This window comes from Drosophila teissieri, chromosome 2R (assembly GCF_016746235.2).
Source record: "Drosophila teissieri strain GT53w chromosome 2R, Prin_Dtei_1.1, whole genome shotgun sequence".
Lineage (NCBI taxonomy): Eukaryota > Metazoa > Arthropoda > Insecta > Diptera > Drosophilidae > Drosophila > Drosophila teissieri.
Genome location: NC_053030.1, coordinates 4,437,572 through 4,453,593, shown reverse-complemented (window position 1 = coordinate 4,453,593; position 16,022 = coordinate 4,437,572). Strand labels below are relative to the sequence as shown.

General features: G+C 43.8%; 2 protein-coding genes across 2 annotated transcripts; both read right to left on the bottom strand.

Moving 5' to 3' along the window:
• Positions 1 to 5,508: 5,508 nt before the first annotated feature.
• LOC122613468 (UDP-glycosyltransferase UGT5) lies at positions 5,509 to 7,522 on the bottom strand. Its single transcript, XM_043787664.1, has 2 exons — positions 6,855 to 7,522; positions 5,509 to 6,797 (listed from the first exon to the last, which is right to left on the bottom strand). The coding sequence occupies exons 1-2, from the start codon at positions 7,520 to 7,522 to the stop codon at positions 5,897 to 5,899; spliced, it is 1,569 nt and encodes a 522-aa protein (XP_043643599.1). The 3' UTR covers positions 5,509 to 5,896.
• Positions 7,523 to 10,633: 3,111 nt separating this feature from the next.
• On the bottom strand, positions 10,634 to 15,799 carry LOC122614037. The gene is made up of 6 exons (XM_043788497.1): positions 15,307 to 15,799; positions 12,869 to 13,205; positions 12,374 to 12,582; positions 11,974 to 12,229; positions 11,379 to 11,854; positions 10,634 to 11,138 (listed from the first exon to the last, which is right to left on the bottom strand). Exons 1-6 carry the CDS (start codon positions 15,512 to 15,514, stop codon positions 10,930 to 10,932), a joined length of 1,695 nt encoding a protein of 564 aa, XP_043644432.1. The 5' UTR covers positions 15,515 to 15,799; the 3' UTR covers positions 10,634 to 10,929.
• Positions 15,800 to 16,022: the final 223 nt, after the last annotated feature.

The following is a 16,022-nucleotide window of genomic DNA, read 5'->3' as shown; positions in this document are numbered from 1 at the left end:
ACACTGCATGGACATTACCTAACCCAAATGTACACCATTACAATAAGTTCGGTCTCATTCACTATGGGAAATCTAAATCCTGTGAGCTAAGAATTATTTTTTAAACAATGTTTTCCCAAGTGTTCTGAACTAACGTCTGACATCAATTCATCCTGTAGCGTCTTCATCCTCAGTTGACTTACAAAATAATAGCCTTGATGGCACTGGCAGGTGGGGATAATAAAACTGGCGCTGCACTGGAATTAACTCTTGACTGGGCCTCCTAAAGTATAAATAACTCACCTGGTTCGCGCAAGTTAACCCATTTTCAACGCTAGCCCATGGATGTCAGCCTCCCAGATTAATCTGCTGGTAACTCGGAAACTTAAATTATAATGTAAACCACAATATCTGCATTGCATATGTAGCAGTTGTGTTTTATTGCTTGTCTTATTTGGTTAACCATGGTTGTTGGTGGTTGACTACGTATTATTACATATTAATAGATCCACTGATATATTATCTTACTATATTAAGTGTGGAGAAATTCACAGTTCCCATTTCCCATTTGCCTTTAGCTTTTACTTTTGTTTCGACTTTAGGGGAAATGTGCTTTGTGTTTCATGAGGCTTGTCCACGGAGGTTAACTATTATAAATGGCTCTTAATTATGGTTTGCAGCAACTCCGATTTAAGCATACTTCCCTAATTGGACTAAGCCATTTACTTTGAGGCGGAGACAGTAACTGACAGCTGAATCATTTATCATGCCTCATTACTTGATTGAAACAATTCTGTAATTATTTCCTGTTGTAATTGGATCTTCCCATTCCTAAACCTGATATCTTAGAACTTATTGTTTTATGAATATTTGGTTATACATACATACATCATCTTTTATAGTCTAGTACATATAGTAGAGTGTAGTTTACTCTTAACTGGCTTTGTCATGGTTTCGTTATCTGCAAAAAAGGCAAAACAAGATAAAACAAAACGCTATGGACAATTTCCTCAAATATTAGATACATTTTTTGCAAATCGAAAGAAATTTATAAGTCTAACCAAAATGTGACAGTTTTGGGCGGTTTGTGGGCGTTAAGTTTATTGCGGAAACTCCTCTTTTATTTTGGACATACAATTGGAACCCATCGTTTAACAGCCGTCTGATCATCTTCAAATCGCCGTCTGGTCGTAATTACTCGGTGCACGAGACTTGTGGCAGAGATTGAATTTGAATATCGAAATGATTCTGTAAGTCGGTGCAAACGTACACAGGCTCATATCTCGAATGCTAAATCGCCAGATGATATTAGCCAACAGCAGCATAGAAACACTTTTCCGTGGCTGAGCATCAAGGCATGTGACCCACATTGGCCACCACATCCATCGTCAGCAGCTCATCATCTACGGTAATCGTGAGTAGCGGCATAAAATCAGGAGAGGACAGAACGACCCGACAGAACGTCATCGATATCGGTACTCTCGTTTGCATCGGCATACGTATACGCAGCGGTGGCTGGCTTAGATTCTCGATGGCTCAATTCGATCGGTGTCAATGCAATGCGATGCTTCTAACCCAATTCACGGTCCATGCTAAGTTTTTCAAATTTCTCGATGACTGTTAAAGTACATATGTACATACACGGAAAAAGAAATAATGCTTCATTTACTTTTCCTCATGGTTTTATATGTAAGCAATACATTTTCAGTCAATTTAAATCTAATGGGTATTCCCTTTTTTGTTCATTTAATTACGATAAACACAATCTGTTTATCAAAGATTGTCAGTCATAGATAGTTTTAATTACGAGAGACAAAATATTTCTCCGAATTTTTTCAAGTGTTCTGTTTTACATGGCAAAACTATCAAGAAAGGTTTTTCTGTTCTCCTGCCTACTGTGCTCTGGCATTTGTCAGCATCCATTTGACGTCGCTTTTTGGCCCAAAGTCAATCCACAAGAGTGTGCCTGAGTGTGGTTGAGCACCACTAATGGTTGGTGGCTCATCTCGGACTCCATCTCCGTCTCCATCACTTGTGACCCTAATTACATTCAAAGCAAGCGTGCCAGCTTCGGGACACTTCGAGTATATTTATTATTGACTGCTGTTATTAATGCCCAACGAAAGCGCGTCTGACACCAACTTTCAGTACTTTCCGTACACGAAAATTTAACAAATGTACACTATGCAGCAGAGAATAGCGAGAGAATAGTGGGAAAATATCTGAAATTTAAAATATGATATTCAAAGGCTAACTAAGGATGATAGTATTATTTTAGCTAAATTACGTTTAATTGAAGCTTACGATATTGGGACAAATGGTTTTCAAAACCGTTCGATTTGAATTGATCTTGGCAACACAGTGCTGGCAATAAGTCAGCCTCCATGCGTCTACATGAAGGCCATTCGATCCGTTAGATGAGCGATGAGTGGTTGCGCTGCGGTTCGCAGCGCCTTTAATAAGTGCACCTGTCTGCGCTCGCACGTCGAAGATTAAAAGCAAACAATGGGTACGTTGGAGGTGGCTATATCGCACTGCGCTAATATACTATATATAATAACGGAGCCCGCGGACCGGTGCGAAATCGAAAAGTGCAACGGAAAACTGCACTGCCATCTCTGCACACATAGTTTTCCAACCATCCATCGACAGCACTTTCATTTTCACGCTCATCCAACTCGCGACTCGCTCACAATGGAGCTTATTAATCATATAATTATGTCGGCTTGAGTTGGGGCCTGAATAATGCGAGGTGTAGAATTAAGTTAGTAAAACGCTGGCATTGTCTGCTGTCTCTTGACGTCTCTGTTCCATTCCCCCCGCCCCTATATATTTCATTTTTATGGATCTTAGGGCTTTCTGGGGTCATGGCTCTCGAAAATCGGACGCAGCGGGATACTGCTTAAAGATTTAATAGTGAAATGGGCCTTTTTTTGGAGCATTGATAGTAGGGGAGGTGGTATTCGGAAATTCAAAGTGAAAATTCTGGGAAGAGCGCGGCTTGGGAAAAGTTCGAATTAGTTTGCTTACATAGTTGTTGTAGGCAGTGTGGTTCTCAAGTTCGTGTTGGTGCTAAAATGGATTGTTTCCTTGGTGGGGAACACCATTTGGTCTTTGCTGGTATGGGTCAGAATTGGAATACATATTTTGATCATTCTAAAAGCTTTGACCCGGAGGGTTCAATCATTAGCATGATTTAAGTTCCTTTGGACGGCTCTTTGGCATTTGGGATACTTAATAATTGGTTTGGTACTTAATTAATAAGAAAATCCAAAGGTTATTTAATCTTCAAGAACTCTGCTTAGCCAACTACTTGGTGGGCTATTTAAATTTCTATTAATAGTATTGCCATAATTTAGCTAATAAAAGGTAGTTATGAAGACAATTGAAAACTTCGGGCACTTAAGCCTTGAAAGAGAAATTCTTCAGGGGGTTCGCGTAAGCACTTTTTATTAGAAATCCACTCAAATTGTAGATGCTGAATTCAGCCCTCTTGGATCTGATCTACCCAAGATCAGGCATTGTTAATTACGGGGCTTTCGGCGATTATCTTTGGATGGCTCTCACAGACACCCATTAGGCTATGTGTATAGCCCGCTGTATAGAAATCCAACGAGTGAGGAAAGCAACAAAGCGACCCAAATGAGTTTCATCGGGCCGCAGATTTAATGGCCCGAACCCATTTAAGATGGCTTACTACACTTTCGCCCTGCGCCCAATTCCGTTTATTTTCTAAGCAGCTTTTTGCAATTATTTCGAGCAAGAGTTGGAAATTGCAAGTAAATAAAAATTAGCAAAACCTGGCAAAATAAATAAATCAGGGAGAGAAGTGCGCGGTAGAAGCCCAAGTGGCGGAGCAATTGTGTGGAATCTGGAGCAGATTCAATGGGAAAATTACTTAATGCGGAGTGGAGTCTGGTGCAGGGTTCAGGGAATACAGCCACGAAATGGCACGGAGATCTCCCACCATCTGCACAACTCTTAAGTCCGGAGGCCCTGCATCCGCAGAACCTACATTATAGAGTGCCGGCAATAATGGGCCAAAACTAACGGGTGTCGCATAAAAATCGCAATCAGCGTGAGTCCCCCGGAAGATAACTTCTTGTTCATTACACCCTGGTGCCTAGTCACTTTCCGCCTCCACAGCACTGGCAAAAATTCTACAAATCTACATTTTCCATTAAATGTGCGGCTGCGATTGAATTAAAATATTAATATAGAATACTAGCATATAACGAGCCACAAAATCAGAGTTAGGGCATGCAATATAATAGATAAATAATACCAATTCATAGCTGGTTTATGAGAGCTAATTCTGAATTTCCCTAAGTGCTCCATGCCTGGTCCACTCCATTCGGTGTGTAGGTTTTTTGACTTTTGGCAACGGTAAATTGAAATACGCAGTTGATTAGCAGGGGCCGGCCCAGGGGGCGTGGCTAGTTGGTTTCTTCTGGCCGTGACCGCCACCGTTGTCACTCAGAACGGGCCAAAACGCACGCTGGAGTTGGCCAGGCCAGCTAATTTCAAAGGTAAGCGCGTCAAGAACAGTTATGAGCTCCGAGCCGAAATGAAATGGCCATTCTGGGGAACGGGAAGTGGGTATTGGGATTGGTATTGGGCTTGAGTTTGGGAATTGGTTGGCCATGGTCGTGGCCAAGAATGGGCCTAGATGGGTTGTGGTGATCTGGGATGGCCCGATGGACCTCCTTGGGATGCCGCCAGCCACTCGCAGAACGAGACGAGCCAAATGAAGAGACCTAAAAATGTGCTTAAAAATGCGCGATGGCCAAAGCGGCGCGTTCTAAAGGAAACCCACGTCTTGAAACTGGTATTTAAAAAAAAGGCCTGAAATGCATAATCGTAGCGGTGCGATGTTCGCATTTCAAGTTATTACTAAATTTTGGGATATGTTCAGCAGTTTGTATTCTACAACCGATATAACTACAAAACTAAATTCAAATAGTATTTACTAGGTACTTTTCGATTCGGTAGCCTATAGAGCTGGATCTATAGGGTATTTATGACGACTACAAAAACCGACAAAAACAGACGCCTGCAACGCATTGCGACACCGAGAATGCTATTCGGGCTGCGATAGAGTTGGGAATGGGCTGCTTACGGTTACAAAAGTCGCTGCCAAAGTGGTTTCCGCATGTGGCACGTTGCAGGTTGCTGTTGCAGATGTACTTGTACTTGCACTTGCAGTTGCTGCAGCAACCGTTGCGCTTCAACTGCGTCCATGCATCAAGTTGGCTGCGAATTCTGCACGCCGCGGCGTCAGATACAAATTCTAAACCTGATAGAGACATAACTTGCATGCAGCGATGCGGCAAATCAGCAGAAGGCAACAACAGCAGGTGCATATACATATGTAAGTGCACGGGAAGATCTTAGGAGATATTCAAGTAAAGTTATTGTTATGAACCTACAACTTGTACATAAATGTGGTATTTTTTTCCCGTGATACGTGTTTCCTTATTTATTTATTCCTATTAATATTTATATTGTACAATGTATTTAATGCTTTTTTAAAGTGTCACACTGATTCTTTCAGTGCAAGGCTATAACTAGACTGCTGTCTGGAGATGTGGTTATAGCCCAGGCCTTTGGATCTGGGCATGGTACTTCCACTTGTTATTCTACTCCGGTTTTCCTGCGCGCGGCGCGTGAGGGGAATCTCGGCGGGAAATGCAAAAGAAAATTAACCAAACATCAGGTTTTTATTTACGCTAAATTATGTTCGAAGCATCTGTAGTTACACTTTATATTGGTCGGTAGTTTCTGCACAAACCCATAATCGTTCGGAGTTTTCATCATTCATTTATTTGTGGCCGGATAATATATCGTGAGCCACTACTATTACTAAACACTGTATCAAGCGATACTTTTCGAAAGGTAACGATTTTATGATGAATACTCATTGCTTCTTAACCTTATTTGACTTTGTTGTGTGTCTTTTGCAAATGTTTTGAACAACTTTCCTTAGTATTAATAAAAAAACAACTAAAATAGCCGCGATTAAGGCATATATATCCAGGTTATTGGCGGCTATAAAGTCCATGTGCACCAAGGGGCTCTGGAGGTGCGCTGCTCCACGGTGCCGAATAACGTACTCCGTCCAGAAGATCAACGAATCCCGGGCAGTCGCTGGGCGATCTCGATAGAGGGAGGAAAACTTGACCACTCTTTGGCTGTATTTTGGGTTTGACAAGATCTCCTGAATGGCAGCTTTAAAGGGCTCCTCCTCCAAAGTAAGAAGGCTGAGTGTGAGACCAAATCCACTTTTCACCATGGCATGAGCATTTCCAGGCTGGTCTCCAAAAACCGGCAACGAAAGCATGGGTTTTCCGTGGTACTGAGCTTCTGTAATACCTCCCTTTCCGGCATGATTTATGAATAGTTTGACGCTCGGATGGGCCAGTATGTCGTCCTGTGGCAGCCAACGGGAGTAGAGAATATTGTCGGACTTACCGGGCGTCTTGTCGAGATCCTCCCATTTCCAAATGACCCGCTGCTTGAGATTCGAGAGAACGCTGAAAATCTTGTTCACTATATCCGGCTTGATGTGGCTTCCCTGAACATTGGAGCCCAGACTCAGAAGAATGGCTCCATGGGTAGCATTGCTAAGGAACTCCTCCAGGTTCTTAGGGAGGGGATCCGGCTTATCCTTGATCTGAATGCCTCCAATCTCAACGGCAGCTGGCACACTAGGCCGAATGGGTCCCTCGCTGGCTGCATGGGAACAGAAGAAAACTAATGATGTATTCTTAAGGACGTCCGTGTATTCCGGCATGGTGGGGTCATCCCCAAAAAGCTCACTGAAATCGAAATCATTGTGACTTAAATTGAATGGATTTAAATACGAATATACATACTTGTAGTATTGGCGATTTCGCTGGTCGATTTGGCGCACAAATATTCCGTACAAGAGGCTGGTTATATAGCTATCTAAACGCTGTCCAAATGTCATGCCCTCCTCCTTCTGCACTTTATCATGGGGATTGCCAATAAGAGAGTTTAGCATCTGGCTGGGTGAACTGGGGGCAAGGACAACGACCGGAGCATTCACCTTTCTAGCGAATCCAAGTTGGTAGTCGTTCATGAAATAGCCCGATATCACCAAATCGAAGTGATTGTCTTTGTTCAAATACAACCCCTGTACTCGTTCGTCCTTCAGGACATCTGCCATCTTCCTCAACATGGAGTCCATTTGACCTGACATATTAAGAATGGAAATCAACCGATTGGGGCTTGTGTTCTTTTGTTTGGCTCCAATTGTCTCGCTCCTTTGCTTTATTTCCGCCTTGGTCATTGGCACTGAAACCAAGTTTATATTCTTGTGGGTAATTGTCGGCTCCAATACTGTAACAACCGTGACATTGTGCCCCTGGTCTGCCAAAATCTTTGCAACTGACATCGAAATGATCAGATGTGAGGGACTCAGACTAGGGAAGAGTCCCAGGATATTTGCTCCTTCAGCTCCGTAAATCAACGAAGTAACTGCTAGGACAATCCAAAAATAACCATTTGTACTCCCAACCATTTTGATCGCCGATTTTTATTTGACTGCCAGTGAAAATGAATCGAGGGTCTGTATATTGGAATACAAAATTGAAATGACACACCACTTGAGGAAAAGTACGTTCTTAGTAGTGCCAGTTTGCGATAACCCGTGTGGTAATAAAATATCATCCATGGGAGTTCCTGAAACCTTTCGTTGTACACGTATTGATAGCACTTGCACTATCGCCTTTAATACATTTCTAATCTTTGGTGTGAATAGCAAATAGAGCAAATAGAGTTCCCATCTTATCAACACTTTGCGTGAAGGAGAATTTTTTTTTTTCAAAATATACGTCATTTATAAAATGATTGCGGAGTTATCTATAAATTGCAATACACGTTATATGTAAAACTTAGCTTATCAAATTAAAGCTGTCGACGAACTCTGGCCAAAACAGTCTTTAACCTCATAACCGCGAAAGTTCACCCATTTCGAGCAGCAAACAATCCCCAATTTGACACCGATTTCTAGCCCCTCTTCAGCCGGATCCCCCTCGGAAAACCACACATAATTCATAATAACAATCATTAAAAAGTGCGACTGTCATTAGCCCAGAATCTGGGTTCGGAAACACAACAGAAACTCCAACACAAATGATGGCTAAAAACAATGAGCCGCTCGGCGACTGTTCCATTTTTGTGGTTCTGCCAGATCACGATTGCCCAAAAGATAACCCAGATGCTGGCTAGTTGTTTTGGGCCAAAATGGGGGGATACTAGCATTTGGGTGCAATTGCCGGCAGAATGCAGATCTGCGGACCTGACACAAATATCGGGCTCAGATCGCAAATAATTAGAAGTAACCTGGAGAAGGAGGTGGCCCAGTAATTACCCTAGAAAGCATTCGCCTGCTGCGTTCGAACGTTAATAATCCCGGCTAGAAAAATTAAACAAGAAAAATTATCTCTATATTTGGCAAGAAATGAAAACTTTCTCGAGGCAGTTTTACTTTCGTCTTCGTCAGCTGCTCGCATTCTAATCCAAGACGGCGGCGACTCATTAACTGGTTCGGCTGGCTTCTTGGCCAAGATCGTTGGCCTCATTATGCACGGCTCCACAACTCCACAACTCCACTCGACTCCCCGGCGGCTCCTCAACTGGTGAATGCACCACCACGTCATGCTCTGCCGCCATCTGCGATCTCGAGATCTGCAGAGTGCGTTCGAAAAGGGAAACGGAAGCCCAATCCCAATCCCAGAGATTTATGTGTGCCACATGCTAATCAACGTCAAAACACCAGGCCTCACTGTGGGTGAAATTTGAAATTTGAGCAGCCGCTGGTGGTTGCGGTGGTGCAGCTCCAGCACCACAGGCCCATTGAAATGGGTGAAGGTGAAGGCAAAAGCTGGACTTCGCGCAGATTCTTTCAGCTTCCACCAGCACTCCAAGAAATGAATAAGTAAGTTATATATAATTATTATATACAAAACACCTAATGCGAGTTTGACTGTGTTTTGGGCGGTTTGTGGGCGTTAAAGTGGAGTGGCGATCTTTTAATTTCAACCTTCTAGCTTTTATAGTTCGCGAGAATTCGACGTTTATACGGACATACGGACGGAGAAACGGATATGGTCAGATCGACTCTGCTCTCTCTCTGATCGTAATCAAGAGTATATATATTATAGAAGGTGAAAAACACGCTTTCCTCTACATGTTTTATACGTTTGAAGGGATCTACTACACCCATTTACTCTACTTATCACCTCATAATTTATTATTATTAATTTTATAATAAAGAACTAGTAATACGAACGTATTACGTACATACACAACGTATGTAAGATTATAAATGAATTAAAAAAGGAAGTAACTTAATTTTCACTTCCATATGGTTATATTTATTTTAGTTCTATGAACTATTTTCCCAGTGCATTCTAGCTTGCAGATGAGAAAGTTTGTTTATCTAGCATTTTGTAGTTTTCCATTTTTCTTTTTCGGCTTTTGCGCGCGCGATCTTAACGCTCACTTGGTTTTTGTGTTCTAATAATGCAAACAAAAGGCCAGACAAAACTTTTGTATCTGATGGCGATGATGATGAAAAGCCGAACCTAATGGCTTTTCTATGCAAAATCCAGCGATCCCCAAGTCCAGGCACTTCAATCAGAAAGTTAGCAGAAAGCCTTTCGCCGCTGTCTCATCGAGGGTAAGTGCCCACCTATTTTGGGTTTTGCTTTCTGGACCCGGCTTCAACTTGGTATTGGACTCAACTGGAGTCTCCCCTCCGTGTTGGGCAACCGGCAACAATAACAAGACGAGCTCACGACTGCAGATAATGTCTTTTGTCGGTCGCCTCGTTACATGTTTTATATTTGCCGGCTTCCGTTTGAGCCGGCGAAGCCGATGAAGACCAAGTGGAGAACTTAGGGTACGTGGAGAACTAAGAACCAAGAACGTGCGGAGTTGACAACACTTTGTGTGCCACTTTCATGCAAATCGCCGTCTGACGAGCCAACATCTTAACATAATTTCGTAATTTTGCTTTACGACCAGAAGCCCAGACACATAACACGTTCGTAACCCTTGGTGAAATCGGTAAGAACGTAATTCCGAAATTATAGTCTGATGATGATGGCAGTGGGAACCTAGATATCGGCAGGCTTCTTGGTCAGAAGTGAGAACTTTGTGGAGGAGTGCTTCTATAAGGGCAGTCGACCTATTGACTGACTTTCATTTCCGCAGAATCAGAATCTAATGCTTGGGAAAGATTCGATAACGGAAATCATTCTGTGCTTCATATTTGAATTTATTTCGCTAAACTGGTATTTTCTCTTAACTATCTTTTTTTTTTAACGCAGTGTCTGGTTGGACTCTGCACTGGTATTTTCTCTTAACTATCTTTTTTTTATAACGCAGTGTCTGGTTGGACTCTGTTTTTATGTTAGACCTATTTGAAATTTTAGGTCGGGCTTACCTTTTGATTCATTGATCATCTTTTGCATTTAGTTGGCTTCTATAACCCCTTTTAGTCCGATTTAAATTTAAAAAAACACTTTATTAAGTAGCTAAAATATATATATATTCTCTCTGCGCATACATAATTTATACAAAACCTTACATCTAGGAGTCTACAGACTAATCTCGCTCTATGAGAAGTGCCATGTCCGCTCGTCCTTCTCGCAATCGCAGTTAAAGCTTGGCCAGAGTCGAAGTCAAACTTACAATTATGTAAATCGGAGGATGCTTAACCCACTGGTACCGATGGGGCTTGAGTTGGAAACCGTTTTTCAGGAGTCGGGGATGGGGGCGTGGCTGTGCGCAGTCATCTTCAGCTAAATGTAGTTTTCTATCTCGCAAAACTTTGACATTCAGCAAGACAAGTGGGCATAGCTAAGTAGCTGGAAGTCGGGGGGCTCGGCGGGGCAGTCAGTGAAGGTGGAACAGGGGCACCTACAGGGTGCACTGGTACTGCTGCTGCTGCAGAGCGCGCGGCAGCGTCTTGTGCGGCAGGTGGGCGGCCAGGCAGGGGGAGGGGCTGCGGGGCGGCGAGCGGATCCGCTGGCGCTGCAGCAGAACGATGCAAATGCTGATGATTATCACAGATAGCGAGACGGTTACCAGCACGCTGCTCAGATGGGAGCCAATATAACGCAGAATGGCTGCACAGGAAGAAAAAAGGGTGTAGATAAAATCCATTGAACTATTTTTATAATAATAAAGAATAAATATAATTCCTACAGAACGATTGAAAATGTGGAGCTCATGGATGAGGATATAATTTAGCAGAAAAATGTGAAATGTGTCTTGAAAGTTATTCCTATGGATCAACAAAAATATTTAGTTTTTCCTTAGGTTTATGGGCATTTAGGAATCACGATTGGCGCAGGCAAGTCACTTACCTTCATTCTCTTCGCTACCACCTGGTGGCGAGCCCGCCTCCAACGGCATCCAGGAGCTGTGGCTCTGGTCGACAACCAGTTTGGCGTACTTGGTGCCCACCACAGGCTCCAAGTGATGTCCCTCCGCCGGCTCATCCGCCAAGCTGTTGACCTCGTTGAGGTTCAGAGCTCTACCCTGACCTCTGGGCTGAAAAGCCGGCTCGGTGGTGGGCGACGGGGCTTGCTCCACCACCGCATCCTGTTCCACGGACTCCGAATCGGATTGGGACTCCCGCTGGGAGTCCGGTTCGCGAAGCACCAGCTCCGTCTTGTTGACGTAACGCATCTGTCGAAGTTCCCGGCCCAGGCGCTGATCCTCATCTGGCTCAAATGCGTCGTTGGGCTCGTAGGCGGCGGCCACTCCGTTCTTTCCGGGTACAGTGAAGCTTGCGCGGACCGTCTGCATGCCCGAATGGTAGCTGCAAACCACCACAAAGCTACGATTGGGAAAGGGGGTGTTCAAAATTGTAAGTCTCTTTAAAGGTGCTACGCTGCTTAATATTTTTGCAACATATACATAGAATAATAATAAATGGCCTACACATATGTTCTTTACCGTCTTGTGCTGTGGGTAAATATGCCAAGGTTTTCCTGCACCGTGATGAAGGTCTCCACCGTGTTGGTCTCCGGTTTCACCAAGCTTCCACACTCTTTGTGATCGATCCTCATCGTATACTTGTCCGCCGCATCACTGGCATCGCCCTTGATCCCACAGTTTCCTCCATCCACTACGATGCGTCCTCCGAAGTACGGACCTGTTTCAACCTCGATCTCTGAGGCGTGCGGCAAACACTGGGTGGCATGTGCGGTGACTGGTAATATTCGGAAAATATATATATATAATAATTAGGTACTACAAGTACAAGTGAAGTGTTCTGTTCGTTATACGTTTAGTATTTAGCTTTTTACAAACGTAACTTGTTCATAAACTGAACTAATACTTGGAAACCACTTACAGCCCTTGGTGGGTATGACGATGCTCTGTCCCGCCAGATGTCCGGATCCACTCTCGATCTCATTCTCATCGTGGAAGTCGGCCCGGGCATTGGAACTGCGAGTTCCGCCCGCCTGGAGGCGCTTTTGGACCGCCGGGCGAACGTGGAAACTGTATTTGGTGGCCATACGCAAGTTGTCCACAGCAGCAGCAAAGTGTTGCACATGGGAACTACGCAAATATTGAGTAAATGGTATTAAATTTATGACATTCAGCTTTGCAGTGAAAATTCAAGCAACTACTTGCACTCGTGCAATATTACTTGTATTTCATTTTGCTTAAGGTCATGCGAAAGTATTTGTATTACTTTTAAAATATTTTCTTGAATGAAAGCTTAAAAGTGAATATATTTTAAATTTTCTACTGCTCGTAAAGGTAAATCCAATTACATTTCGAATTTAAAGTGCGCCAACATTGTTACGAACTTTTGCATTTCCTAAATGGCAGAACCACTTACCCCGAGGGTTCGTGATCCTCCTGCTGATCCGTCGCCTTCTCATTCTCCTCCTGGGACACCTCGGCGGTGGTGGCGTTCACCAATTTGACGCGACACCGCTGGGGGCCGTAGTTTTGCATCTCGCAGTAGAATATTTGGAATGCCAGATCCCGGGGCGGTTCCACATCGCCGCTCATATTTGTCGCGCTCACCTGGTCCGCTCTGGAGTTGGAGCTGGAGCTTGAATGGGAGTTGGAGTTGGGGCTCGAATCTGTGTCATGGGCCGACGGCACGAATTCAACTTCCCAGGTCAGATTCACCGATTTGTAATTTGGTTCACCGGCAACGCCGCGTATCTCTATCGAAGGTTACAAAAGCATGAGCATGGGCAGCAACGGGAAAACGGGGTTATAGCCAAGATTCGTGGCAGTGGCAGTGGTAATGGCAGTTGGTAGTTGGTAGTTGTTGGTCTTGCATGCAAATGAGCCACCATGGTTACTCTTCTGCAAGAGCATAGGTTCGGGGCAAGGAACTTGTTTTCCGCCGCCTGAGTTTCAGACACGCTTTTGGATTAGTTCTGTTTCATTCGGTTGGTTTTTTGTGGACCCACTAAGTGCTTGTTCCCACTGGCAGATCTGCAGAAGAAGATCTGAAGTGTGCTGCCAGTTGGAGTCCGCAGCTCTGCACTTCCACTCCAGCTGCAAGTGATTGAGGATCTGGCTCGAAGTGTGACGTGAATTAGCCAAGGGGGGCAGACAGTTAAGACGGAATAAAAACTAGACCTGACGATGATGATGATGATGATGCTGAACTGCTAAAGGGATGGGGCAACATGGTACTTGGACCTCAAATGGGAGTAAAGATTGCTTCCAAGAGCTTTGGTTGAACGAGATAGAATGTAGTATTCACACACATTCGAATTCGAATTCAAACTGAAATTATACCTTAGCATTTAAAGACAGTACTACAATAAATCCCTGATCAATTATTCATTAATCACCACGTCGAGTCCCAGCAAATTTTCAATTTTCCGTGCCCACTTAGCCCCGATTTCGAGGCGATTTCCCAAGCCCGCCAGCTTGGTGACTTCTTCTGAGCCAGAACCTTGCATAATCTGCAATTAGAAATGCCAGTTGCCGAAGCTGACTTGTTTGTGTTTGGCCATGTTGCTGTGTTGCCAATGTTGCGCTTGTTGCAGCTTGGGGTGGCTGTCTTTTCCATGCTTTTCCCATGTTGAAATCATTGACACCGATTTTGTGTGCGGCTGTGCATGGTAGCGGCAGCATTTTTAGGCGAATTTCGCACAGAGAACATGGAAAAGTGAAAAGTCTGCGATGGCACAAATTCTGATATCGGGGCTACAGCTAGATGCCATTGCTGAGCCAAAATCCAAAATCCAGCAGAAAATTAATAAAAATGCCACGAAGAAATGACAGACACTTCAATTGCAGCATCGCAATGATTAATGGTGCTCTTCGATCTTGGGAATTCAATCTATGACGGCGCACAAATTTTCGGTTAGACCATATTTTCGTAAGTTGTCACTGCAGTGTTATGCAAGCCAGGAAATGGAAGTGTCGAAGAGAACAGACCACAGATTCATTATTTTTCCATTGGCCAGAGCCAGCGGGAAGTTCTGAAATAAAAGATCGGTCGGCAAATTCTATCCTCTATCATCTGGCCAGAGAAATCTTGATCCGTCACCGTATGGTGGGGTAATTGCACCGCTTTAGCTAATTCGATTAGAGAGAGAACGGCCGAAACGTGTGTTTTGTGGTCAACAATTACTGGCATGTTGTCCTAGCCTAATGACACTTTTGCTCTCCATTGAAAATCTCTTTGCAATTTCCGCTCTGCGGTTCTGGGCGTGCCAGCCGCCCTCATTTAGCGGCCAAAAGGAAATGTCGACACATTTCCCGCGTGCCCACATGATTGGCGCACGGTGCAGAAAAAGTTGGCCCCCGGGCAAGTTCGTTGTCTGAGTCTTTCGTTTGCTACCAAGGGCAGGCGTAGGGAAAATACCACAAGGAACCCAACTAGGTTCAGGGAAAAAAGCTATGATCGTGACCAAGTGCAATTAGCCAGCATTCGACAAGAATAGGCAAACAGAAAATCAACACGCTAAATAATATTGTGTTCTAGTTAAACCTTAAAAAAAGTACTTGGAAAAATGATTGTTTTCTATAACCTCATATGCCGTTTGCAATTAATATTTGTAAGGGTTTTGAGAAACCATCATATTCATCAGATATTTCGTAAAACAAAATTCCTAATTTGGCTGCAGCTTATATGGATATAAATTATATACAAATAATACCCTTCTGCTACTGGGTAAATGAGAAACTAGTATAAAGGTAATTTTTCCTGTGGAGCTGACATGCCTGCGACCACTTTTAGAAGCTGCAACTTCAACTGGGCCTGTGATTGTCTGAATGTATTCCTCGGCTCATAGGACTCACCATATTTACTGCCAGCCTTAGCATTGGTATTGCGGATTGCTGCAGTTGTTGCTGTTGCGGTTGATGCGGTTACTGCAGTGGTGGCTGCTGTTGCATTGTTGCTGCTGCCTTTGGGCAAGCGGACGGGGGTGACCGACGGCAGCAGGAGCAGAAGACACAGCAGCAACATGTTGCAGCTGCCGTGGGCTGCCATTGATTTCGTTGACATTATTTTCGGTTGATTTTTTTAAGTTTGCTGTTTGTTCTCATCAAATGTGTGTCAGCTGGGAGTTATTGGGCGATTGGTCGTGAGGGAAAATGCAAGTGTTGCCAGGGGACCCAAGTGTTTGAGCTCAGATACTTTATTTATCCGTAGTTGAAGGGTATTTTGTTTAGCCAGAACGACCGGCTCTCTCAGAACAATACCAGCTAATTTCCAAAAAACACTTTTGTCAGCAAATAAATCGCATTTGTCACAGCACAAAAAATCATAAATAGTCCAATAGCCGCAGTGTCTATAGTTTAGTTTTCCGAATGTTACGACACGAGAACCGCTCGCTCTAACCTGTGCGGCACAACTGAATCAGCGGGCCAAAGACAGCTCAACAACTGGCCAATTCGGATCAGCTGTTGGCCGTAAACGAAGCCGAAGTCGTAGCTAAATGGCTTACCAATGCCAAGGCCGAAAAGAAAAGCTTTCGTAAAAGCTTTTCGCTCTCTGGCGCTCTCTCCTCTGA